The 24,899-nt window shown below is 52.6% G+C and overlaps 1 protein-coding gene across 2 annotated transcripts in view; it reads left to right on the top strand.

Annotated features, from left to right (window-relative positions):
• FNDC1 (fibronectin type III domain containing 1) overlaps positions 1–9,097 on the top strand; it is a 97,524-nt gene extending 88,427 nt beyond the window's left edge. For both annotated transcript variants that reach the window (XM_051854192.3, XM_051854191.3), the window contains 4 exons: positions 2,359–2,388; positions 3,756–3,917; positions 5,563–5,685; positions 8,382–9,097. In XM_051854192.3, the coding sequence (XP_051710152.1) occupies positions 2,359–2,388; positions 3,756–3,917; positions 5,563–5,685; positions 8,382–8,497 (431 nt within the window). In that variant the 3' untranslated portion in view covers positions 8,498–9,097. The remainder of the gene's footprint in view (positions 1–2,358; positions 2,389–3,755; positions 3,918–5,562; positions 5,686–8,381) is intronic.
• Positions 9,098–24,899: the final 15,802 nt, after the last annotated feature.

The following is a 24,899-nucleotide window of genomic DNA, read 5'->3' as shown; positions in this document are numbered from 1 at the left end:
TAGACACCTGGACTGTCTCATTGTGTGGCCGTGCCAGCCGAGTCACCTGTCCATAGACACCTGGACTGTCTGTTGTATGGCTGTGCCAGCCCAATCACCTGTCCACAGACACCTGGACTGTCTCATTGTATGGCTGTGCCAGCCCAATCACCTGTCCATAGACACCTGGACTGTCTCATTGTGTGGCTGTGCCAGCTCCATCACCTGTCCATAGATACCTGGACTGTCTCATTGTGTGGTCGTGCCAGCCCAGTCACCTGTCCATAGACACATGGACTGTCTCATTGTATGGCTGTGCCAGCCCAGTCACCTGTCCACAGACACCTGGACTGTCTTATTGTATGGCTGTGCCAGCCCAGTCACCTGTCCATAGATACCTGGACTGTCTCATTCTGTGGCTGTGCCAGCCCAGTCACCTGTCCACAGACACCTGGACTGTCTCATTGTGTGGCTGTGCCAGCCCAGTCACCTGTCCACAGGCACCTGGACTGTCTCATTGTGTGGCTGTGCCAAACCAGTCACCTGTCCACAGACACCTGGACTGTCTCATTGTGTGGCTGTGCCAGCCCAGTCACCTGTCCACAGACACCTGGACTGTCTCATTGTGTGGCCGTGCCAGCCCAGTCACCTGTCCATAGACACCTGGACTGTCTGTTGTATGGCTGTGCCAGCCCAGTCACCTGTCCACAGACACCTGGACTGTCTCATTGTATGGCTGTGCCAGCCCAATCACCTGTCCATAGACACCTGGACTGTCTCATTTTGTGGCTGTGCCAGCTCCATCACCTGTCCATAGATACCTGGACTGTCTCATTGTGTGGTCGTGCCAGCCCAGTCACCTGTCCATAGACACATGGACTGTCTCATTGTGTGGCTGTGCCAGCCCAGTCACCTGTCCATAGACACATGGACTGTCTCATTGTATGGCTGTGCCAGCCCAGTCACCTGTCCATAGATACGTGGACTGTCTCATTGTGTGGCTGTGCCAGCCCAGTCACCTGTCCACAGACACCTGGACTGTCTCATTGTGTGGCTGTGCCAGCCCAGTCACCTGTCCACAGACACCTGGACTGTCTCATTGTGTGGCTGTGCCAGCCCAGTCACCTGTCCACAGACACCTGGACTGTCTCATTGTGTGGCCGTGCCAGCCCAGTCACCTGTCCATAGACACCTGGACTGTCTATTGTATGCCTGTGCCAGCCCAGTCACCTGTCCACAGACACCTGGACTGTCTGTTGTATGGCTGTGCCAGCCCAATCACCTGTCCACAGACACCTGGACTGTCTATTGTATGCCTGTGCCAGCCCAGTCACCTGTCCATAGACACCTGGACTGTCTATTGTATGGCCGTGCCAGCCCAGTCACCTGTCCACAGACACCTGGACTGTCTCATTGTGTGGCCGTGCCAGCCCAGTCACCTGTCCACAGACACCTGGACTGTCTCATTTTGTGGCTGTGCCAGCTCCATCACCTGTCCATAAACACCTGGACTGTCTATTGTATGGCTGTGCCAGCCCAGTCACCTGTCCACAGACACCTGGACTGTCTATTGTATGCCTGTGCCAGCCCCATCACCTGTCCACAGACACCTGGACTGTCTCATTGTATGGCTGTGCCAGCCCAATCACCTGTCCATAGACACCTGGACTGTCTCATTGTGTGGCTGTGCCAGCTCCATCACCTGTCCATAGATACCTGGACTGTCTCATTGTGTGGTCGTGCCAGCCCAGTCACCTGTCCATAGACACATGGACTGTCTCATTGTATGGCTGTGCCAACCCAGTCACCTGTCCACAGACACCTGGACTGTCTCATTGTATGGCTGTGCCAGCCCAGTCACCTGTCCATAGATACCTGGACTGTCTCATTGTGTGGCTGTGCCAGCCCAGTCACCTGTCCACAGACACCTGGATGGATTCTGCTTTTTGTCTACTACAAACCACGATGCTATAAACATTTATGTGTAGGTATTTGTACAGACATATGTTTCTACTTTTGGATAAATAAGTAAAAGGGGAATGGGGAATGGATGGATCAAATAGCACGTGTAGGCTTCTCCTCTTGAGAAACTGCCAAGCGGTTTTCCAAAGAGAGTTTTTCTTTTTAAATGAGTATTGAATTATTTTATAGCACCCAGTATCAAAACAGGACTTTCAGGGATCTACAGTTTCTATGTAAATAAAAGCACAATGTAACTAGAAAAGACTTTTTCCAAAAAGGAAATGCTTGGGAGATAAAAACGAAGGAGAGACACTGGTGTCTCTCGAATGAGCCTTCTTGATCAGTCACAGTGAGCATCCCGACTGTGCTTGCCTGTGAGAGGAGGCGGAGCTCAGTTACTTCTTTTTCGTTCTGCAGACAACCCCCTGCTCGTCGTGAGGCCCCCAGGTAAGTTTCTGCCCCTGATGACCTTGAGCCTCTGGCCATCGGGTTCAGTGTTGCACATGCGGCCGCTGTGGTCACTCGCGAGTAGAAGTGCTGCACCACTTGTGAGTTCTCTGTTTTCTGAGGAGTCCTCCGGTTTGTTGGCACCATTCAGCCAGAGCTTTGGAAAAGACTGTCCAGGGAACTTAAACGTTTTTATTCGTTGGTTTATTTGAGAGATAATGAGAGTAGGTGCTCTCATTCCCTGGTTCCTCCCCAAATGCCTGCAAGGGCCAGGGTTGTCCTGGGCCGGAGCTGGGAGCTGGGAACTCAGTCCGGGTTCCCCACGCGTATGGCAGGGACCCAACCACTGAAGCCATCGCTGCTGCCTCCCAGGGCTGCATCAGCAGGGAGCTGGAGGCAGGAGTGAAGCTGGGGATGGCAATTTTTAAAAATTTTATTTATTTGTTTTGGAAGGCAGAGAGACAGGGAGAGATCTCGTGTCCACTAGTGCACTCCCCAGATGCTTGCCACAGCCAGGGCTAGGCTGGGCCAGAGCTGGGGGCCGAGAACTCCATCCAGGTGGGTGGCAGGGCCCTAACGACTAGAGCCATCGCCTGCTGCCTCCCGGGGGTGTGCGTTAGCAGGAAGCTGGAATGGAGAATGGAGTGAGGACTTGAACACAAGCACACTGGCATGGGGTATGGGTGACGGTGGTGGCTTAACCACTATACCAAACACCTGCCCCAGGAGTGGGAATTTTTTAATGGAGCCATAGTAGTCAGTATCTCTGAAAACTAGAAGGGAGTAGCCAATATCTATTAAATAAGTTATTCACATAACCCTACGAATACTTTAAATTGCTGGGCAAATGACAAAATGCTCCATGTACCATGAAGTTTTACTTCGTTTTTCACACAAACTTAGAAAGCCCTGATATTGAAGTTCAAGACAGGCCTTATGCATGGCAAGAGGGATGGGGAGTCTCTGCTGAGGGGCTTGGGGTGATGCACCCCAAAGTCAGGTCTTCCAGTGCAGCTTATGGCCTTGAGGTGCACTTTCCCTAAACCTGAAAACCCCTTATTGGAGCACGTGTAGCTGAACAGGAATCCCCAGTTGTACTTCAGTACTAAAAAACAGACGGGGATGGAAGGAGGTGCTCATTGGCGAGGCAGAAAACCTGCTCAGAACGGCCCAGGGAGGAGGGAGAGGCGTGGTGCGTGCTCTCTGTGGAGGGCACAGGCTCAGAACGGCCCCAGGAGGAGGGAGAGGCGTGGTGCGTGCTCTCTGTGGAGGGCACAGGCTCAGGACGGCCCCGGGAGGAGGGAGAGGCGTGGTGCATGCTCTCTGTGGAGGGCACAGGCTCAGCGCGTGTCTTTTGTGCTGTCAAGGTGGCGAGCCCATCTGGATACCATTTGCTTTCAAACACGACCCCAGCTACACAGACTGCCAGGGGCGGCAATACGTGAAGCGGACCTGGTATAGGAAGTTCGTGGGAGTCGTTCTTTGTAATTCCCTGAGGTATAAGATCTACCTCAGTGACAACCTGAAAGGTAGGTTGTTGGGGATGACTGGGGAGGGGGTGTGTGGGCGTTTTTTTGTTTTGTTTTGTTTTTTGACAGGCAGGGTAGACAGTGAGAGAGAGAGAGAGAGAGAAAGGTCTTCCTTTGCCGTTGGTTCACTCTCCAATGGCCGCTGCGGCCGGCGCACCGCGCTGATCCGATGGCAGGAGCCAGGTGCTTCTCCTGGTCTCCCATGGGGTGCAGGGCCCAAGCACTTGGGCCATCCTCCACTGCACTCCCTGGCCACAGCAGAGAGCTGGCCTGGAAGAGCAGCAACTGGGACAGAATCCGGCACCCCGACCGGGACTAGAACCCGGTGTGCCGGCGCCACAGGCGGAGGATTAGCCTAGTGAGCTGCGGCGCCGGCCCAGTGTGGGCGTTTTTCATTTTCTCGGATGTTGACTGGATGCTGCAGGTGCATCAGAATGCATATGGGGCCCAGACCTATTGTGGCTCATGCGGCTCAGATGCAAATCAGCCGCATGTCCTCTACTTTGGGGTAACTAATTTTTACATTGGCACCCAACAATATGTATATATGTTTAAATGCACTGCATTTTAGGAATGAAATCCAGCGTTCTTCTAGAAATTTAAACATCTGTCTTCTTTGAAGTTAATTCAATAAATAATAGGTATGACTATAAGTGGAAGGAATTGAGGAAAAGTTCCCCTTTAACTCCTGCCATTTGCCACAACTACAGGGAAAAATATTTACATGGAGACATGTAGGTCAACAGTGCTGTGTGTTTTGTGTCCAAATGCAAATCGCATCATTTTCCTCAAGTACAGGACTGAAGCAGACACTCCATGAGTGCACTGGACTTCAAAATGCCATTTGTGTTCCACTGGCTCTGACTCACCTACCTGCACAAGCTGGCTTTTTATTTTCAACTTGTACAGTTTTCAGTCTTTTAGCAAATGCATCTTTTGGGCTTGCGCTGCTCTGTATTTTGTCACTGATAATTTTGGAAAAGATCTTTGTGTCTTTCTTGCCAGGAGTGATGATTTAAGGAAAGCTTGTCAAAGAGCAAGCCTCCCTGCCCATGCCCTGTGCTGGCGGCTTCTGTGTACGTGGCCATCCCCACAAACACTGTTTATCGCTTTCCTGTCCCTTCTCTTCCTCCCGTGCTTCAGAATTCCTGGGAGAGGGAAGCACAGCCTTTCCTGGTATCCGGGGTTGGGACGCAACTTGGCCCTACTGCACTGAGGTGGTTCAGCACCATGGACAGCGTCTGACACCACAGACACACCTTCGTGTAGTCACGCATGAAAATAGGTTCTGTTTAGGGAGACCTTCCTGCCTTTCACAATCACTCAATAATATTCTTTATCACAATGTTCTTAATTTCTTTTTTTTAAACTGAAGCATAAAAGGTCTATCATTTATAAGTTGAAACTACCTGTAATAATAGTTACCACTTGCTGGATATTAATTAAGTGTTTAGCATATACGATCTTGCAGAAGTCTTAGAACATATATGAGGCTGGTGCTGCTGTCACCATTTTTCATACCAGAAAAGCGTGCCGCACCCAGAGTAAGTACGTGCCCAGCCGAAACTGTCCCTCAAGTGTGTGGACATGCCTCAGCCAGCTGCCCTTCTTCGCCTAGAAGCTGACCTGTTGTTTCTTCACGCAGATACGTTCTACAGCATTGGAGACAGCTGGGGAAGAGGGGAAGACCACTGCCAATTTGTGGATTCACACCTTGACGGGAGAACGGGGCCCCAGTCCTATGTGGAAGCCCTCCCTGCCATTCAAGGTAATCCGAGCTGGTTCCTGATGTGCTCAGGTTACACTGGGTGGGAGAGGAGGGTTAACATGAGGAGAAAATTCTCAGTAGCTCTGCCTTTGATTTACCACTTGAAGATGGATTTGGGAACACTTTGGGCCATTAAAAATAAAAATAAGGAATTAGCAAATTACTCCTATCAAGCGGGTAGGGATACAAAGGAAAATAAAAGAACCCAGCCCTAACGTAAGGAATGGGCTGTGAAATTGGCAGTACGCAATGACCATGATGATGTGAGACAGTAACTAAGCGTGAACACCTTCAAGTTCAGATAATGACAAGAATTGCATCATAAGCTGGTCCTATTGTCAGGTGATTATGATGGTCACTGTATGATTTTGAAGGTGGCGGCCATGTGAGGATACTAACGAAGGCTTCCGGAAGATGCAGGCTCTATGGTGAGCCTTGAGGGTTGGCTGAACATGCAGGGAGTGGAGAATGGCATGAGCAAAAGTACAGACACCAGAGAGAAACGTGCAGACCCAGCGCGTTGGGTTTCAGGAGACAGTGGAATCAGCTATTTGATTATGGCTCTGTAGGTGTGGGGGCGATGGGTGTACTCACCCCCAGTGCAACCCCCCGTGTGTTACCAACTCCCCCCACCATCAGAGCAGCTAAGTGAAGCCTGCTCTGTACCCTTAGGGAATCACACATTCTGGGACATGAGATATGCTGACCCGCCTAGATACTTAGCTTGAGAAATACTTTAATAAAACCATTACCTATTTTCAAGGATTTAAAATGAGTGTTATCAGAGTTATCTCATCCAGAGAAACGGAACCAATAGGATCTATCAATCAATCATCTATCTAAATATCTATTTTTCTATCTATACATCCATCCCACCGTCCTTCTAATCCGTCTACCTGTAATCTAATCCACCGTCTGTCTTGTCTGCTGTCTATCCACCAATCGAGGGATTTATTTTAAGGAGTCACATCATGTGACTGTGGAGGCTGCTGCCAAGCCGGAGACCAGGGAGTAGCGGCGGAAGTCCCTCCACTTGGTGGGATGTCAGCCCTTTTCTTGTCTAGACTGTCAGCTGATTGCACAAGGCCCACCATGGTACAGGGGGTGACCCGCTTCACTCAAAGTCTGCTGATTTAAGTGTTAACCCTGTCCAACAAGCACTTCACAGAATCTGCAGTGTCAGATCAAACATCCAGTCTGGCCCCACTGACTCAACATCAGCCAGCTCAGCACTTGTGTCTCGGTCATTAACTTCTCAGAATCCTGCAGTGCCCCAGGCGTGGTCTGCGTTCCACTGGTGTCTGTGCCGGTGGCCACGGTGTGCTGTACACAGGGGGCCGCTAGTCCATCAGCTCACCGGGGGAACGCAGGCAGCTCTACCAGGCTGGAGCAGCTGGGGCCAGGGGAGTCTGGAGCATGGGGCATCCCTTCCCTTAAGGGAGAGGAGAAGTGTTGCCCTGCTGTTTCTGTGGAGGGAGTTTCTTGAAAGCTCTAAGAGTCACCACAGACTCAGAATTCAGTCCTCCTGGGTGGAGCTCTGGCAGCCTGGAGACCCTAAGCTCTGTGAGCACTGGGTACTTACTGAGCTCCGTGAGCACTGGGTGCTTACTGAGCTCTGAGGACTGGGTGCTTACTGAGCTCTGTGAGGACTGGATGCTTACTGAGCTCTGAGGACTGGATGCTTACTGAGCTCTGAGGACTGGGTGCTTACTGAGCTCTGAGGACTGGGTGCTTACTGAGCTCTGTGAGGACTGGGTGCTTACTGAGCTCTGTGAGGACTGGGTGCTTACTGAGTGCTGTGAGGACAAGGTGCTTACTGAGTGCTCTGAGGACTGGGTGCTTACTGAGCTCTGAGGACTGGGTGCCTACTGAGCTCTGAGGACTGGGTGCTTACTGAGCTCTGTGAGGACTGGGTGCCTACTGAGCTCTGAGGACTGGGTGCTTGCTCAGCTCAGTGCCTGCCCCATTGTGCGTGCTCGCAGCCCTCAGCTCCACACAGCCTTCTGTGGAGAGCGGGAGGGAAGGAGGGGTGGGACTGCTCCTTCCTGCCGTAGCCACATACCTCCGGGGACTGAGACAAACCCTGCGGGCAGCCGTGACCCCGTGCACACATGGCTGTGTGTGTGGAAGTCATGCGGCGTGAGGCATGGCTGTGTGTCTGTACGGAGTCACATGCGACGTAAGGCATGGCTGTGTGTGCGCAGTCACATGTGGCGTGAGGCATGGCTGTGCGTGCAGTCACACGTGGCGTGAGGCATGGCTGTGTGTGCAGAGTCACACACGGTGTGAGGCATGGCTGTGTGTGTGGAGTCATGCGGCGTGAGGCATGGCTGTGTGTCTGTACAGAGTCACACGTGGCGTGAGGCATGGCTGTGTGTGTGCAGTCACACATGGTGTGAGGCATGGCTGTGTGCGCAGTCACACGCGGCATGAGGCGTGGCTGTGTGTACAGTCACAGGCGTCATGAGGTATGGCTGTATGTGCAGTCACAGGCGGCGTGAGGCATGGCTGCGTGTGCAGTCACAGGCGTCGTGAGGCATGGCTGTGTGTGCAGTCACACGTGGCGTGAGGCATGGCTGCGTGTGCAGTCACACGCGGCGTGAGGTCAGCTCTGCCTGGAGGAGGCTGGAGGTGAGCGTTGTGACCGCTGGTTCTGTGTCTGATGGTTCCTTCCCCTCTGTCTCACTGCCTCCCAGGCTACTACCGCCAGTACCGCCAGGAGCCCGTCAGCTTTGGCCAGATTGGATTTGGAACTCCCTACTACTATGTGGGCTGGTACGAGTGTGGGGTCTCCATCCCCGGGAAGTGGTAACCGTGGGCCGCCGTGCTGACTGACTCACCGGGGCTGTGAGCAGGACAGCCTCAGGCCGCTGCCGCCGGGTGCCGGGGAGGCCATGTGGTGGACACTGGGCATTTCAGCATCTTCAGTCTGAAACACAGTCCACTCTCGACCTCGATTGCAAGCAGGATCCAGCCTCACTGTTCGCCTCACTTGTCACGGCGTCTGTGTGGGCAGCACACCCAGAGTCACCACGAAGCCGGCAGCTGACTCCGTGACGTGCAGACGTCTGGGGCACGGGGTGTGGACGCTCTGACACCGCCAGGGCATCGCACACGCTGCGCTTGCCCATGGAACGCCACACGCTCTGCCTTCCTCATTATGGACATCTCCAACCCAGCCCAACCCAAGCTTCAGATCTCGTCTGCGCAGCAGAGCCAGGTTACCAAAAACACCCACAAAGACCTGTATCGTCCTTGAGGTGCATTGTCTGAACCCACCCACCGCTAGAGTAAACGTATCAAATGCCGTGTCAGTCCTCCAATTTGATATGTATGTATATACGCACATGCATGTGCACACTCGTCTGCAAGACCAGCGATTAAAATGGCCATGTTTGTGCTATGTTCATAAGACAGGTGTGTGGGACTCTTTGGGCAAAGGTGCTGTGGCTGACATCTTAGAGAAGTGGCCAGGGGACACGCACTGCACCCAGCATAGCCACAGGGAGACGCATGACCCCTCCACTGCGGCTGTGCCCTGGCAGCGAGGGGGATGGAGCGGCCTCGGGCGAGGACCCCACCTGCAGGCCCACCTCAGGGCTGGGGCTTCCCGCCTCAGGAGCCTCTCCTCCTGTGTGACCGCCTCCGGGGTGGCCAGTGCAGCACGTTTCCAGATGAATGAAGATTTTAGACCCCAAGCGATTCCCAAGTCTCCCTCTCAAACATCGCCTCTCCCCTTCCTTCACTTCTCTAGGCACCATTAGCTCTGGGAGGTAGCTGAGAGGGCGTGTGGGCACTCTCCCCACTGGTCAGTGGGTGCTCTCCCCTCATTGGTCAGCGGTGCTCTCCCCTCATTGGTCAGCGGGCACTCTCTCCCCATTGGTCAGCAGGCGCTCTCCTTATTGGTCAGTGGGCACTCTCTCCCTGTTGGTCAGCGGGCACTCCCATTGGTCAGTGGGCATTCTCTCCCCATTGGTCAGTGGGCTCTATCTCCAATTGGTCAGTGCGCGCTCTCTCCCCAATGGTCAGCTGTACTCTCTCCTCACTGGTCAGCAGGCGCTCTCTCCCCAATGGTCAGCGAGCACTCTCTCCTCATTGGTCAGCTGTGCTCTCTCCTCGCTGGTCAGCAGGCGCTCTCTCCTCATTGGTCAGCTGTGCCCTCTCCCCATTGGTCAATGGGCACTCTCTCCCCATTGGTCAGCAGGCACTCTCTCCTCATTGGTCAGCTGTGCTCTCTCCCCATTGGTCAGCTGTGCTCTCTCCTCGCTGGTCAGCGGGCACTCTCTTCCCATTGGTCAGCGGGCACTCTCTCCTCGCTGGTCAGCGGGCACTCTCTCCCCATTGGTCAGCAGGTGCTCTCTCCCTGATGGTCAGCGGGCTCTCTCCCCATCGGCTTTAGAACTCCGTGCTTTCTCTGAGCTTGGCTCCTGCGCGTCCTGGGCAGCTCTGCAGGGCGAGGCGTCTGTCCTGGCATCAAGCTGTCAGCATCACGGCGAGCTGGAGGCAAGGCCTGCTGTGGGCCCTGCGCCAGCCCCGTGCCAGGGTGAGGACCCAGCGGAACGGGGTCCTTACCGGGTGTGGGCAGTGGGGCTGTGCTGCCGGGCGTCCCCCTCAGCTCCCACGGCGCCCTCTTCACAGTGACCAGCGGGGAAAGAGCCGGAATCTAGCAGGAGAGAAGCCGCGTGTCAGCCACAGCCCAGTGTGCCAGCTGGTGCGGGATCGAGAAGTGGCTGCCCAGCTCCCGGACGTGAAGGAGGGACAACCAGGGAAGGAGCTGCTTGGTTTCCCGGGTGACCACTGAAAATGTGCTTCTCAGTGTGACACGGGAGAGGATTGACGGCAGACACTGCGCCACACTGATGAGGGGAACTGGTGCACAAGGTTAGGAGGTGAGAAGTCCACGGCAGGCCCTCTCAAGGCTGGAGACCTGGGTACTGGTGACGTGGCTCAGTCCGTGCCACGTCAGAACCAGAGACACCGCGGGTGTAACGCTCAGTGGAGGATGAAGGCCGCGAGCTCAGTGCCCCGGACCGAAGGCTTGGAGAGCCTGGGCGAGGGAGGATGAAGTCCCGGCCCAGGGGACAGACGCTGTCCTGCCAGGGCCCCGTCAAATGGGGGGGTCTACCCACACAGAGAGTGGGGGGGGTGTTCCCACACAGAGTGGGGAGGGGGGTCTTCCCACACGGAGAATGGGGGGTATACCCACACTGGGGGGTGTTCCTACACGGAGAGTGGGGGGCTGTTCCCACACAGAGAGTGGGGAGGGGGGTGTTCCCACACAGAGAGTGGTTGGGGTCTTCCCACACGGAGGGGGGCCCACGAATCTGCATGCCGTCTCCTCTGTGCACACCCCACAGTGACCCTCACCCCGGCCAGTTGGAGCGCACGTGAGCCGTCCCGGGTGTGTTCTCAACACTCTGCTCAGATTAGCCGGCTTGATGGTTCAGATGAGTCTGGGGTGGCGGCACCGCCTTTCTAGAATGGAAGACCCAGAAGCCACATGGCAGGAGGGCCATTGCAGGGGATGAGAACGGGCATTCAAGTTAAAGAGGGCTGCGACCAGGCTGGGGGGGGACAGCCTCCAGGGCAGTGGTGGCCGACAGAGAGGAGCCCATGCCGGCTCCGGAGGGCAGAAGTGGACACAGCGGGAGTTGTGGGAAAAGAGCACTTAGGTCGACAGAGCAAAGGACCATGGAAAAGTCACCGCGGAATAAGCGTCCCTGGAAACGGCAGGTGCCATCTCCGAGGAAATGACCGGAAGTACCTGGCCTTGCAGCTCAGGCCCTGCCTGTGAGCTCAGACTGGTTTCCACTGACGCAAAGCAAACAGACGACGCGGGACAGAGACCGCGTGCAAGGCCTGCAGCATCTCCCGTCTGGGCTTTGAAGAAACAACGTTGTGCGCCCATGCTGAGGTTTTCCAGGTTTAAGTAAGGTCCGAAGTTCAAACGTGGCACACGCCACTTCACAGACGTCTGTGCACATCCTACTCCATGTGTGCTTACGTCTGACGTCAGCTCCTGGGGGCCGACGCCGTGGCCTGCCTTTAGGGGTTCACTCCTGGTCCCCGAGCGTCCTGCTCGGCCCCTTGTTTGTGGGCTCGGGAAGTGGTGTGCATCCTCGGGGGCTGAATTAGTGAACCCTTTGTTAAAACATGATTTCCAGTGCTCGCCAGATGAGCTTTGGCCTTGACCTACTTGAGCCCCTTGTCGGGGTCGGTGTGGGAGGGTGGGGCCGTGAGGAGGTGAGGAGGGAGGAGTCAGGGCAGGGTGGGTCTCCAGGGTTGGTATGGAAAAGAGTGTAGATTGATGCTGGGTAATCACAGAACAATTCCAGATGGAGCCCAAGTTTCTGTCAGATCTACCACATGGCCGGCCCCACAATGACTCTGTAGGGCGCACCTGCCTGGCCCGCAGAGCCAGGAAGCGGGTTTGGAGAGTGAAATATCTTCCCAGTCCTCGTTGCCTCTGGGCCCCAGGAAACCGCCTGGCGCTGGAGTGCACCTGCACCTCAGAAGGTGGGCAGGTAAAAGCGCACCTGCAAAGCTGGAGCTGTGGTCCCAGGACCGGAAACCCCGCTGGGGTGGCTACTGGGTGCTGCTCTTGTCCCTTTTACATCCAGCTCCCCTCCCCCATCCTTTGTCCCTCGCTCCTTTCTTCTCCCTGGGGTCTGGCTTTCTTGGGGCGCACGCGGCCCCCCTGCACCTCAACTGTACACTGGGCTGCTGGGTGCAGCATCCCAGACTCCAGAATCCAGACCCAGCGAGCTGGGATGAGGCTCAGCTCAGGGTCTCTACCCCAGTCCAGGCAGTGGCTCCTGGTGACGGCGGGCTGCCTGGACCTGCCCGGTGAGGAGTGATGGGTGACATCCCTGGGAGAAACAGGCAGACGAATGAGAAACGCTGTGATAAGAACATGAGTCATCCAGTCAGGTGACTGATACAGTGAAAGGTTCCTGTTTCCTCAAGCCCTTCCGTGTTCGATGCTCTGGTCTTTCTAAGGTTTCCTGCTTAAACTGTTAGAACAGGTGCGAGAGCCCCTGGTGCCTACGCAATGAAGCTATGGCCTGCACGTCCTCTGTGATGCCCCTGGTCTCAAAGAAAAACCACGCGCTCCTTTTATTGCCTGAGACACGCCCAAAGAAAGCTCTTGGTTTTGAGCAGAAATAAGATCACCAAACACACAGATGCTCTCGGGGCAGCTGTCAGCCCAACTGTGCCACACGTAACTCATATGATAGCAAAGCATCCCGTGGGTTAGCCCCACGTGCAAGACTCAGGACTGGCCCTGAGCACTACGGTGGGGGAGGGGAGCGTGGGGGCAGGGACCTGGGAACAGGCTTTGTGGGGAGCTCCGAGCCCAGCTTCCTTGGAACCAAATCCCAACTCCCACACTCAGCCCCCAAGGCCATCCATGACGTGGCCCCTCCCAGGATCCCAACACACACACACCGACAGCTTCATTTCTGTGTAGGATCTCAGACTTGAGCCTTAAAGGCAGTGGAAACAAAGCGCTGACTTCCTGATCTTGGAACTCAGAGGAATTAGCCCGTGGTCCATTACATGCATATAAGGTGGATACCTCGAAGGAGGGCCTCTGTTTCTGTTTAGATTTATTTATCTTTAATTTGAAAGGCAGAGAGAGAGGGAGACACACACACACACACACACACACACACACAGTGGGGGGTGGGGGGTGGGGGGAAAAAGTACTCTTGATCCGTCCCACCTGAGGGGTGGCTGCAATCCAAATCCACTTAGTCAGACGTCCACAGGCCTCCCAGCCCACCTCCCCAAAAGTGTCTGCAGGGCCAGTGCTGTGGCGTAGTGGGTAAAGCCACCACCTCCAGTGCTGGCATCCCATGGGGTGCAGGTTCAAGTCCTGGCTGCTCCACTCCTGATCCAGCTCTCTGCTGTGGCCTGGGAGAGCAGCAGCAGATGACCCAAGTGCTTGGGCCCCTGCACCCACGTGGGAGACCTGGAAGAAGCTCCTGGCTCCTGGCTTCGGATCAGCACAGCTCCAGCTGTTGTGGCCATTTGGGGAGTGAACCAGTGGATGGAAGAAGACCTTTCTCTCTGCCTCTCTGTAACTCTGCCTTTCAAATAAATACATTTTTAACAAAAATAAATAAATGAGAACTTTGCTTCAAAGGAAGTCAAAATTTGTCAACTCAAGCCCCAAAGGGGCTTCCCCTCTATCCTAATCACCTCTGCCCTAATTACCGCCATCTGAGGTGGAGCATCGAAACTGCTCCATGGGAAGTGGAGCAGCCGGGATCCAAACCGATGCCCACGTGGGTGCCGGCACTGCAGGTGGTAGCTTCACCCACTATGCCACAGTGCCGGCCCCTCTCACTTATTTTTAGGATTTATTTATTTATTTGAAAGGCAATTAGAGAGAGAGAGAGAGAGAGATCTTTTGTCTGCTGGTTGACCTCCCACAGCCCAAAGAGCTGCAATGGCCAGGGCTGGGCCAGGCTGAAGCCCGGAGCCTGGGACTCTACCCAGGTCTCCCATGTGGGTGCAGGGGCCCAAGCATTTGGTCATCTGCTGCTGCTTTTGCAGGTGTGTTAGCAGGGAGCTGGATCAGAAGTGGAGCAGCCGGGACTCGAACCGGCACTCTGATATAGGAAGACTGTGTTGCAGCTTAATCCACTGTACCACAACATAGCCGAACTTCTCATTTAGTTCAGTTTAATTCAACCAGTGTTTGTCCAGCCCCTACCATGTACCCAGCCCTCTTTAGCATGTTTTTGTTGTCCTCAAAATGCTTAATTTATGAGTAAGACACCCAAGCCGCTTGTCCCCGGGGCGGGGTGCTCTGTCCAGCTGCCCTTGGTGCCTCCCCCAGTGACCTGAACTCAGAGGCGCCTGCATTGGTTCCTCTTCCCTCCTCAGGAAGCCACCGAGCCACCTGCTTGCCCCTGGACTAACACAGCCCGCGTGCCCCCCCACCCCCCACTCCCACCCCTGGACTTCAAATTCATCCATTCAAAGACGGGTGGAGGCTTCCGATGAGAGCTGGTCCTGCTGTAATAAAAGTTTGAGGGGCTGGCGTGTGGCACAGCAAGTTAAGCTGCCCCCTGCAGTGCCGGCTTCCCATAGGACGCCAGTTCAAGTCCCGGCTGCTCCACTTTCAATCCAGCTCCCTGCTAATGTGCCTGGGGCAGCAGCGGAGGATGAGCCAAGGGCCTAGGCCCCTGCCATGCATGAGGGAGACTTGGATGAAACCCCTGGCTCCTGGTTTCTGCCGGGCCCAGCCCTGGCTGTCACAACCATCTGGGGAGTGAACCAGCGGATAGAAGCTCTCCCTGTTCCTGCCTTTCCCCCTCTCTGTATATAACGCTACCTTTCAAGCAAATAAATAAAGACATCCTTTTTAAAAATAAAAGTTTGATTCATTCGGGAATGAAGGCGTGGGGGGGGTGCTCCCTGGAGAGAGGTGACAGCATCACCACCCCAGTCTGGCACAGGGTTCTTGGGCTCCAAGTTCAGGATTAGGGCACTGCTGTGAGAAGGGATGCAGGGGTGACCACTGGAGAGGCAACTCTGGGCTTCCTCCCGTGTTCAGCACTTTTCTCTCCTTAACCCACAGACACTGATGGTGTAGAGCAGCCAGGCCTGCCTCCGGCTGCCGTCTGTGCCACAGGGGTCCTTGAAAGCTGGACTTACTTACAAGATCGGGAAATCAGGCCTGAATGCTGGGTGTTTTTTCTTGTTGATTTGTGTTTCCGTGTGCTGTCATCTCGATTGCTCTGTTTCCACGTGGAAGCAGCTGCTCCGAGACTCTGAATTCCATCGGGGACATTCCTGGGCTGTCTTGCTGCACGGGAGATGTTTATTTGTGGACCACGGCTCCCTTCTGTTTTTGATCCTGACTTGGAAAGTGCCGTATGGCCACGGGGCTGCTTTGGTTTATGAACAACAATAATTGGTGGTCAGAGAGGTCCCCAACCTGGGACCAGCGCGTGCACATTTCTTGGTATCAGTTCAGGACTTCCTCTGGGCTCTGGACATCTCTGCGTTAATTTGTAATTACTGAGTTGGAAAATAGTTTGTGTCCTGGCTGATAGTTCAAATACGCAAGAGGCAAATAGTATTAATATGTGCATCCAGACATCAGTGAGAACTGGCTTTCATACTGCTTACTAATTACCAGGGCCTCTTCTAAGTGCCAGTTTCAGCCTTGATCCCTTTAGATTACTTTTTAGAAATTTATGCACAGTAGAAGTCACTTATTTTTAGTGTACACTGCTGTACGCTGTTGTTTGACAGAGGTGTAAGCCAGGTAATCACCACTAAGATTTTTTTTTAAGACTTATTTTATTTATTTGAAAGACAGAGTTACAGAGAGAGGTAGAGATAGAGAGAGAGAGAGAGAGAGAGAGAGGTCCTCCATCCGCTGGTTCACTCCCCAGATGGCTGCAACGGCCAGAGCTGGGCTGATCTGAAGCCAGGAGCCAGGAGCTTCTTCTGGGTCTCCCACGTAGGTGCAAGGGCCCAAGGACTTGGGCCATCCTCTACTGCTTTCCCAGGTCACAGCAGAGAGCTGGATCGGAAGAGGAGCAGCCGGGACTAGAACCGACATCCATATGGGATGCTGGTGCCCCAGGTGGTGGCTTTACCCGCTACACCACAGTGCCGCCCCTCCCCACTAAGATTAAAAGAGAGCAACCTGTCACCCCCCCAAATCTCTCGTCTCTCACCCCCAGCCCATCAACCCGCGACCTGGTTCCTGGCTCTGTAATTCCACTTTTTCCAGAATATCACCTGAAGGGAATCTGACGCCCTTCTGAGTGTGCTGCCCTCATTGTGTGAATTTCCCACGTGCTGCTGCCCCATCGGCCTTCCTTCCTTCCTTTCTCCTCCTGGGCAGCGGCCCATGGTGTGAACACACCGCAGTCGCATTATGCGTTTTCCAGGTCAAGGACATTCGGGTATGGTTCAGAGTTTGGGGTACTTATGAATAAAGCCACTGTAAGCATACAAGTACGGGATTGTATGTAAATGCAGTTTGTATTTTTCTCAGCTCTTGGTAGTGGTATTGCATATGTTAAAGGTGGTTTTTTTTAAGATTTATTTTTATTTATTTTTTTTTAGATTTTATTTATTTATTTTACAAGTAGAGTTACAGATAGTGAGAGAGAGAGACAGAGAGAAAGGTCTTCCTTTCCCGGTGGTTCACTCCCCAAATGGCCGCCACGGCTGGAACTATGCCGATCCGAAGCCAGGAGCCAGGTGCCTCCTCCTGGTCTCCCATGCGGGTGCAGGTGCCCAAGCACTTGGACCATCCTCCACTGCCTTCCCGGGCCACAGCAGAGAGCTGGACTGGAAGAGGAGCAGCCAGGACTAGAACCCCGCGCCCATATGGAATGCTGGTGCCGCAGGCGGAGGATTAACCCAGTGAGCCATGGAGCCAGCCCATATTTTTATTTTTTTTAAGATTTATTTATTTATTTGAAAGTCAGAGTTACACAGAGAGAGGAGAGGCAGAGAGAGAGAGAGAGAGAGAGAGAGAGAGAGAGAGAGAGAAAGAGAGAGGAGAGAGGTCTTCCATCCCCTGGTTCACTCCCCAATTGGCCACAACGGCCAGAACTGCACCCATCCGAAGCCAGGAGCCAGGAGCTTCTACCCGGTCTCCCACATGGGTGCAGGAGTGCAAGCACTTGGGCCATCCTCTACTGCTATCCCAGGCCACAGCAGAGAGCTGGATCAGACATGGAGCTTCTAGGTCTTGAACCAGCACCCATATGGGACGCCGGCACTTCAGGCCAGGGCGTTAACCTGCTGCACCACTGCACCGGCCCCAAAAGTGTTTATGTTGAGCTTTGTTAAAAAACGGCCACACTGGGGCCTGGCCTTTAGCCCAGCGGTGGGTCATTGCGTTTCCCTAGCAACTATCAGGTTGAGATCTGTCTCTTCACCTGCTTGTTCACCACTGAGATACCACCTTCGCTGAAGCCTTTGAAAATCTTGTGCCTGTTTCCTTGAATTGAGTTGTTTTGGCTTCAAAGACCTTTTATCTGTTTTCATTTATTTGAAAGGTGGGTATGGGGGCCGGGGCAGAGAGATCAGGAGCAAGTGAGCAAGAGAGAGGGAGAGAGAGAGAGAGAGTGCAAGCTTCCACCCGCTGGTTCACTCCCCAGTGCTCACAGCAGCCAGGGCTGGGCCGGGCCGAGTCCGGGAGTCCGGAACTCTGCCTGTGTCTCCCACGCGGGTGGCAGGGGCCCAGGAACTTCAGGGCTCACCTGCCGCCTCCCAGGGTGCACATTCGCTCTCCAAAAGGTGACAGGGATGGGCGGGCACCTCGAGCAAGGGCTCACCTGCTGCGCCATGGCAACCGCCCAAGTTGTTCTCTTCTGATTGAGTAGTACAAGTGTTTAACGTGAATGGAAGCAAGTTCTTCGTCAGACCTGGGATGAGTGTGCACTGTCTCTCAATGTTGGCTTACAACCCTCTTCACACCGTCTTCTATACAAAGTTTTTAATTTTGCTGAAGTCCAGTTTGTCAGTTTTTTTCTTTGATGGATGTCAGTTTTGGCTCTTACTTTTAGGTCTTTAACCCACTTTGAGTTAACATTTTGTAAGGTATGAGGTATAAATCGTGGCTTTTTTCCCTCTGTCTGTGCCGTGATGTTCCAGGACCGTGTGTTGAAAACACTGGCCCTTCTTGACTTAATCGCGTCTTGACTTAATCGCCGTTGTGCTGATGTTGAAAACCAATTGCTCGTGTAAGTGTGGTCTGTTTTGGACTCTGTTCGGTTCCAGTGGCCTATTGGTCTACCTTTGTGCCAATACCACACTGTCTTTTTTGTTTGTTTGGTTAGCTTTGTAATGAGTCTTGAAGTCAAGTAATGTAAATTGTCCAGCTTTTTTCATCTTTTGCAAAATTTATTTGGTTTTTCAAGTTCCTTTTTTTCCATAGAAGTTTTAGAATCTGCTTTTAGTTTCTACAAAAACAATTTCTTATGGGGTTTTGATTGGCATTGCATTGACTCTCAAGATGAGTTTGTAAAGATTTCATATTTTAACAGCGCAGTCTCCCAATCTGTAGATACAATGTATGTTTTTTAATTACTCAGATCTTAGTTGACTTTTAAATCAGTGTTTTTATTTTCCAGTATGTAAATCCTGGATATATTTTGTTGGGCTCATGTTGGGCCTAAATATTTCTTTTTTAGGGTGTGACTGTAGGTGGTATTTTAAACATTTTTTGATTTGTTGCTAGCATATAAAATGATGATTCTATTTGTATGTCAATGTGCACCCTCACCCTTGCTCAACTCACTTATTGGTGTTAGGAGAATTTTTGTAGTTGTTGATATTTTGGGATTTTTAACATGCATCCATCAGTGAATCACCACAGATTTATTTCTTCCTTTTCCGTCTGTAATCATCTTGTCTTCTCTAGCTTGTCACTCTGGCTAAGACCACTAGTGTCACGTCAGACGGCAATGGTTCAAGGAGACACCTGGTGTTGCTCCTGGCCTGCAGGGGAAGGTATTCGGTCTTTCACCACAGAGCAGGATGTTAGCTATAACTTCTGGGAAGAGATTCCCTTTCTCAGGTTCAGGATGTCCGTCTCTAGTCCTAGTTCCTTTGTTTATCTTGAGTGCATATTGACTTTTGTCAAATGTTTCCCTGTATCCACTGAATAGCAAATAGTTTTTATTATTTAGTGTGTGGGTATGGTGAATTACACTGCTATAATTTGGAGTATAAAACCAGTCTTGCATTCCCAAGACAAACCCTATTAAGCTATCATATATTATTCTTGTCATTTTAATGTGTTATTTCAATTTACTAAGATTTTGTTGAACATTTTTGCACATATATACACAGGAGATTATGAACTTGATTTATTTATATTAAAGTAGCTCTGGCCTCATAGTAAGTGTCACTTTCTCTTCAGTTTTCTTGAATTTGGGTAGACTTCTATCCCTTCCATAGTGCCTGGTAAAATCTCCCTGTGAACTCTTTGAGCCTGAAGTTTTATTTGTTGGAAGGTTGTTAACTGTATATTCGATTTCTTTAATTTACATAGGGCCATTCAGGTTTGCCTAGTTCTTACATAAACTTTAGTACTTTGTATTTTTCTAAAAAGTGGCCCATTTGATTTACGTTGTTGAATGTATAACATAACGTTTCCCATATTATTCCTTTATTGTTGTTAATATCTGTATGGTCTGTAGTGATGCCCCTTCTTCATTTCTGTTATGGAAATTTTTGTGTTTTCTCTCTCTCTGGCTCCCTTTCGGGTAGTCTACCCCGATGTTCACTACTGTGGTCGATCCTTTCAAAGCCTGATTTTATTTTTATTCTCCATATTGTTTTATGTTTTCAACATCCTTAATTTTTGCTCTTTATTATTTTCATTCTTCTTTCTTTAGGTCTAATTTATTCTTCTTAATCTAATATCGTAAGGTGAAAGCTCAAATCACGGACTTGAGAACTGTTCCCTCTTTCACATAAACTTTTAAAAAGGTTTATTCATTTGAAATTCAGAGTAACATAGACACAGAGAGAGGTCTTCCATCTGCTGGTTCACTCCCCAGATGGCTGTAGTGGCCAGGGCTGGGCTGACAGAATCCAGGAGCCAGGAGCTTCCTCTGGGTCTCCCATGCGGGTGGTAGGGACCCATGTACTTGGGCCATCTTCCCCGCTTTCCCAGGCTCATTAGCAGGGAGCTGGATTGAAGAGGTGCAGCCGGGACACAACCCAGTGCTCATATGGGATGCTGGTGTTGCAGGCAACAGCTTAACCAGCTATGCCCAAACACAGCCCCAATAGAAACATTTTAATACTACAAACTTGCCCTTAAATGCTGCATTGGTTGCATCTCCTGGATTTTGACATGTCATATTTTCATTTCATTTATAGTATTTTTCAAGAGAAATTACTAATTGATTAGCCATAATCATGGATCACACAGCTTCATTCCTATCCGTGATTTACCTGGTACATTAATCAATGTAGATATACTGCAAAGGATGTGCCAACAGTCATTTACGACAAATATTCCCGTGAGTTCACTTGGGCGGCTCTTTTAATGGTGACCTTCGGAAGGGCACAGTAGTAGCTGTCAGTATCTGAGCACGTGCTTCTCCTCCCAAGCAGTTTATAAATGAATTCCAGGGGAACCCGGCATCACTGACGAATCCTGACTACGCCCTCGGGGAGCTTTACCAAGATGGCTTCAAGGTAGACTAACTTTTCACGGCACATTCTTTAAAAAGACACATGACATTCCGCATCATGATTAGACTATTACATTTAACAATCAACAGCCAGGGCACAAAAGAAAGAAAGAAAGAAAGAAAGAAAGAAAGAAAGAAAGAAAGAAAGAAAGAAAGAAAGAAAGAAAGAAAGAAAGAAAGAAAACAAAAACAAACAAACAAACAAACAAAAAAACAACTACATTAAAACCCTTTGTTGGGGCCGGTGCCGCGGCTCACTAGGCTAATCCTCTGCCTTGCGGCGCCGGCACACCGGGTTCTAGTCCCGGCCGGGGCGCCGGATTCTGTCCCGGTTGCCCCTCTTCCAGGCCAGCTCTCTGCTGTGGCCCGGGAAGGCAGTGGAGGATGGCCCAAGTGCTTGGGCCCTGCACCCCATGGGAGACCAGGAGAAGCACCTGGCTCCTGCCTTCAGATCAGCGCAGTGTGCCGGCCGCAGCGCGCCAGCCGTGGCGGCCACTGGAGGGTGAACCAACGGCAAAGGAAGACCTTTCTCTCTGTCTCTCTCACTGTCCACTCTCCCTGTCAAAAAAAAAAAATAAATAAATAAATAAAACCCTTTGTTGGAATGCTTTCCACTTCCCGCAGAACAGAGACTAAAATAACCCGGAATGCACCTGGTCCCAGATACAGCCCTGGGGGTTCTGGCCTGTACACAGGGTGCTGTCTAACGCGTGTCTTCTTCCCAGCTGCTGGGCCCTGCCACCCCTGCACTTGCTGAGATCACAAAGCTGCTATAACCGGTGGTTCCCTGTCGCTTCTCGGGCTCGCCTCTCCTGCTAAGCTTTTTATCCTGGCTGTTATTAAAACCTTCTGCCGGGGCCGGCACCATGGCACAGGGGGTTAAACCCCTGCTTGCAGCGCCAGCATCCCATCTGGGCACCAGTTAGAGTTCCGGCTGCTCCACTTCCCATTGAGCTCCCTGCTAATGCGCCTGAGAAAGCAGCAGAAGATGACCCAAGTCCTTGGGCACCTGCACCCGTGTGGGAGACCCAGAAGAAGTGCCGGCTCCTGGCTTCAGCCTGGCATAGCCTACCCTGGCTGTTGCAGCCATTCTGGGGAGTGAACCAGTGGATGCAGGACCTCTCTCTCTCTCTCTCTCTCTCTCTCTCTCTCTCTGTGTTTCTCCTTCTCTGTGTGTAACTGTACCTTTCACATAAATAAATAAAGCTTAATAAAAAGCCCTCTGTCACTGCCATAACCGCTGCTGCTGGAACCACCATAGCCACCCTGATCCTGTGGCTGGCAGATACCGGTTGCCGCCACCACAGGGCCCGGAGCTTCCTCCCTTCCAGGATCCACAATCTGGAGATTGATTCCTGTGATTGCCAAAATCATTGTAGCTTCTACCACCTCCAAACTACTTCTGTCATTGCCAAACCCATGGTGCCCATCCCCATGGCCACCTAACCACCACCACCTCGGCTGCCACCAAAGCCACCACGACCACTGAAGTGCCCTCCATGACCCAAGCTGTCCTCGCCACCACAGCCAGTGCCACGACGGCCACCAAACTGTCCAGAACCGCCTCAGCCTCCCGGGATGGATGGCGAGCCGGCCGCCTCCCGCATCGGAAGGGCCGCCCTGGCTTCACAGCTGCGGCCGCTCGCAGGAGCGACAATCTCACAGCAGACGCATGGCCAGCAAAGGCCACGGGAGCAAAACCCGTCTTCTGCCATGGCCTCGGCCACGCTGATCACCTCTGAGGGTTGCTCTCAGCCTCCTTAATACCACCAACCACGCTGGGCTGCTGCTCCCTGAGAACTTCCCTTGAGACAGCCCTCTGTGGCTGCACCCCCTTCCGTCCACCTGGCGTGGCCTTGAGACAGCCCTCTGTGGCTGCACCCCCTTCCGTCTACCTGGCGTGGCCTTGAGACAGTCCTCTGTGGCTGCACCCCCTTCCGTCCACCAGGCGTGGCCTTGAGACAGCTTTCTGTGGCCACACCCCCTTCCGTCCACCTGCTGTGGCTTTGCATTCATGCTGCGTTCACCTCCTCCATGGGGCGCAGGTGGCAAACCCAGAGACCCCGGAGCATGTGGTCTCGGTTTCACCACCGCGCAGTCCATGAGCGGCCCCCGGGCTCCCATGGGCTGTTACAATGCTCAGGCCTCAGATGCAGCGCTGCCACTGGTCCAGCTCCTTAGGAGACCCCGACTTGGACATGATGGCAGTGGGGAGAGAAAATTTGGTGATCGTTCGTAATATTTGAGGTTTTCCTTTTGATTTTCTCTTTGATCCATGGCTTCTTTAGAAGTAATTGATTGGCTTAAATTCCAAATGTTTTTGCCTAAAAAGTGGAATTAGAATAAGATGTCTTGGTCTTACAGTGTGGAGAATGTGGGAGAAGCTTGTAGGGGACAGAACTTGAGGATGATTGCTTTCTGTGTCTGTAAACTGTCTCGAGTTCCAGGCTCAGCTGCTATGGAAATCCCAACACTCTTCAGCACATTATAAAAGGGCACGAGAAGGAAAGTGCACAGCACAGCACCCACGAGGTCCAGAATACAACCCCGAACTACTCAACATACGAGACACGTCCACAGGGACAGTCAGCCACGCCCCGCCCCGAGAGCTCTGATCCTCTGTCATCGTTAGTGGCAACCAGGCAAGGACTGGATTGGCCCTGCTGCTTCTCCCTCCTGTGCCCCAACGCTGCCAGGAACCGGAAGGCGATGGAGTGAGCCCAGTGGGTAGGGAACGGGCGTCAGAGCAATGCGGAGCAGAGACGAGAGTGAAATGCAAGCCATCTCCAGGCTGCAAGCGTTCGAAGTTCTGACTTGGACAAGGGGAAAACGTCTCAGCTCTAAATCAAGTTTGGGGAGGAACATTTTTGCTAATAATAGAAGCACCTTTTCCTGGGAGAAATCATAGGCTCCTCTGTTGCCAGAGACAACATACATGGAGTCTGATACAGGTTTCGACCCAAGGGCCAAGAGAGAAGTAGGTCTACTAAGTGAATGTCAAAAGAAGATGGACAGGAAAGGGAGTAGCTTGTGACTCTATCACCAAGCAGGCTTGTGCTCTGTGACGGATCTCTCATGGCCTTGAAACATGCAGTGACTATACTTACCATTTTGCAACTTCCTCTTGTCCTTACCTGCATTGTGAATGTCTCCACTTACACTCCGTAGTATTAGGGTGATATGGGTGTGATTTTCTGGCATAGAACACCTAGCTTGCTTCTAGTCTGTCACGATTACCAGAGACACAGGTAACCTAGCAAGCAAAAAAGAGCTATGAAGTCAGCATAAACGGGCACTTCCTGGACACCCCGACACACAGAGCCTGTTCTGTGAGTATCCGTGACAGGAAGAAACCTGGGGCTGCATCAGCTTCCTTCCGGGGTGAGCTGAAGTTCCCCGAGGAGAGTTGGGAGGAGTAAAGACAGTCGGCGACTTGCGCGACTTTATGACTGTTTATTTGCCAAGATGGAGTAAGGAAACCCTTAGGAGCCATTGCCTAAGGAGCTATGAACCAGCCTGACTGCAGAGAAGCGGAGCCTGCGGGTTGTGACATCCGGATCACTGGACCCAGAAACGGCTTCACCTGCGTCAGCTGTGAACCCTCCGAGTTCCCCCCTCCCACTGTAAAGTTCCCATAGTGACAATACTTGCGGATGGAGCTGTGACTTCACGCCCTGGGGTCACCCTTGGCCGTGTCTAATGTGGCCCAGCCAGCCAGCCAGGAGGTCCCTGCAGTCCATCTTCAAAGAAGCCCAGAAGCCAAGCCCCTGACCACTTCCATACTGCCCCCGTGGGATTGAGCCACTGACAACACCTCCCCGGGGACTGGCACCGCCCTCCCGCCCAGCCCCGCTGTTCTGATGTGACAGCCAGAGCAGTCCTCGTGCGACAGGAGTCAGGTGCGGTCCCAACGGCTGCCCACTTCCTTCAGCCTGCGGCTTGCGGTGGCCTCCAGGGACTCATATATTAGCTTGTATTCATCCCATAATACTTATTCCCCTTGCCCACATTTCAGAAAAT

This window comes from Oryctolagus cuniculus, chromosome 5 (assembly GCF_051225735.1).
Source record: "Oryctolagus cuniculus isolate XC-2025 breed Fujian yellow rabbit chromosome 5, ASM5122573v1, whole genome shotgun sequence".
NCBI classification, from domain to species: Eukaryota; Metazoa; Chordata; class Mammalia; order Lagomorpha; family Leporidae; genus Oryctolagus; species Oryctolagus cuniculus.
This window is presented reverse-complemented; position numbering and strand designations above follow the sequence as displayed.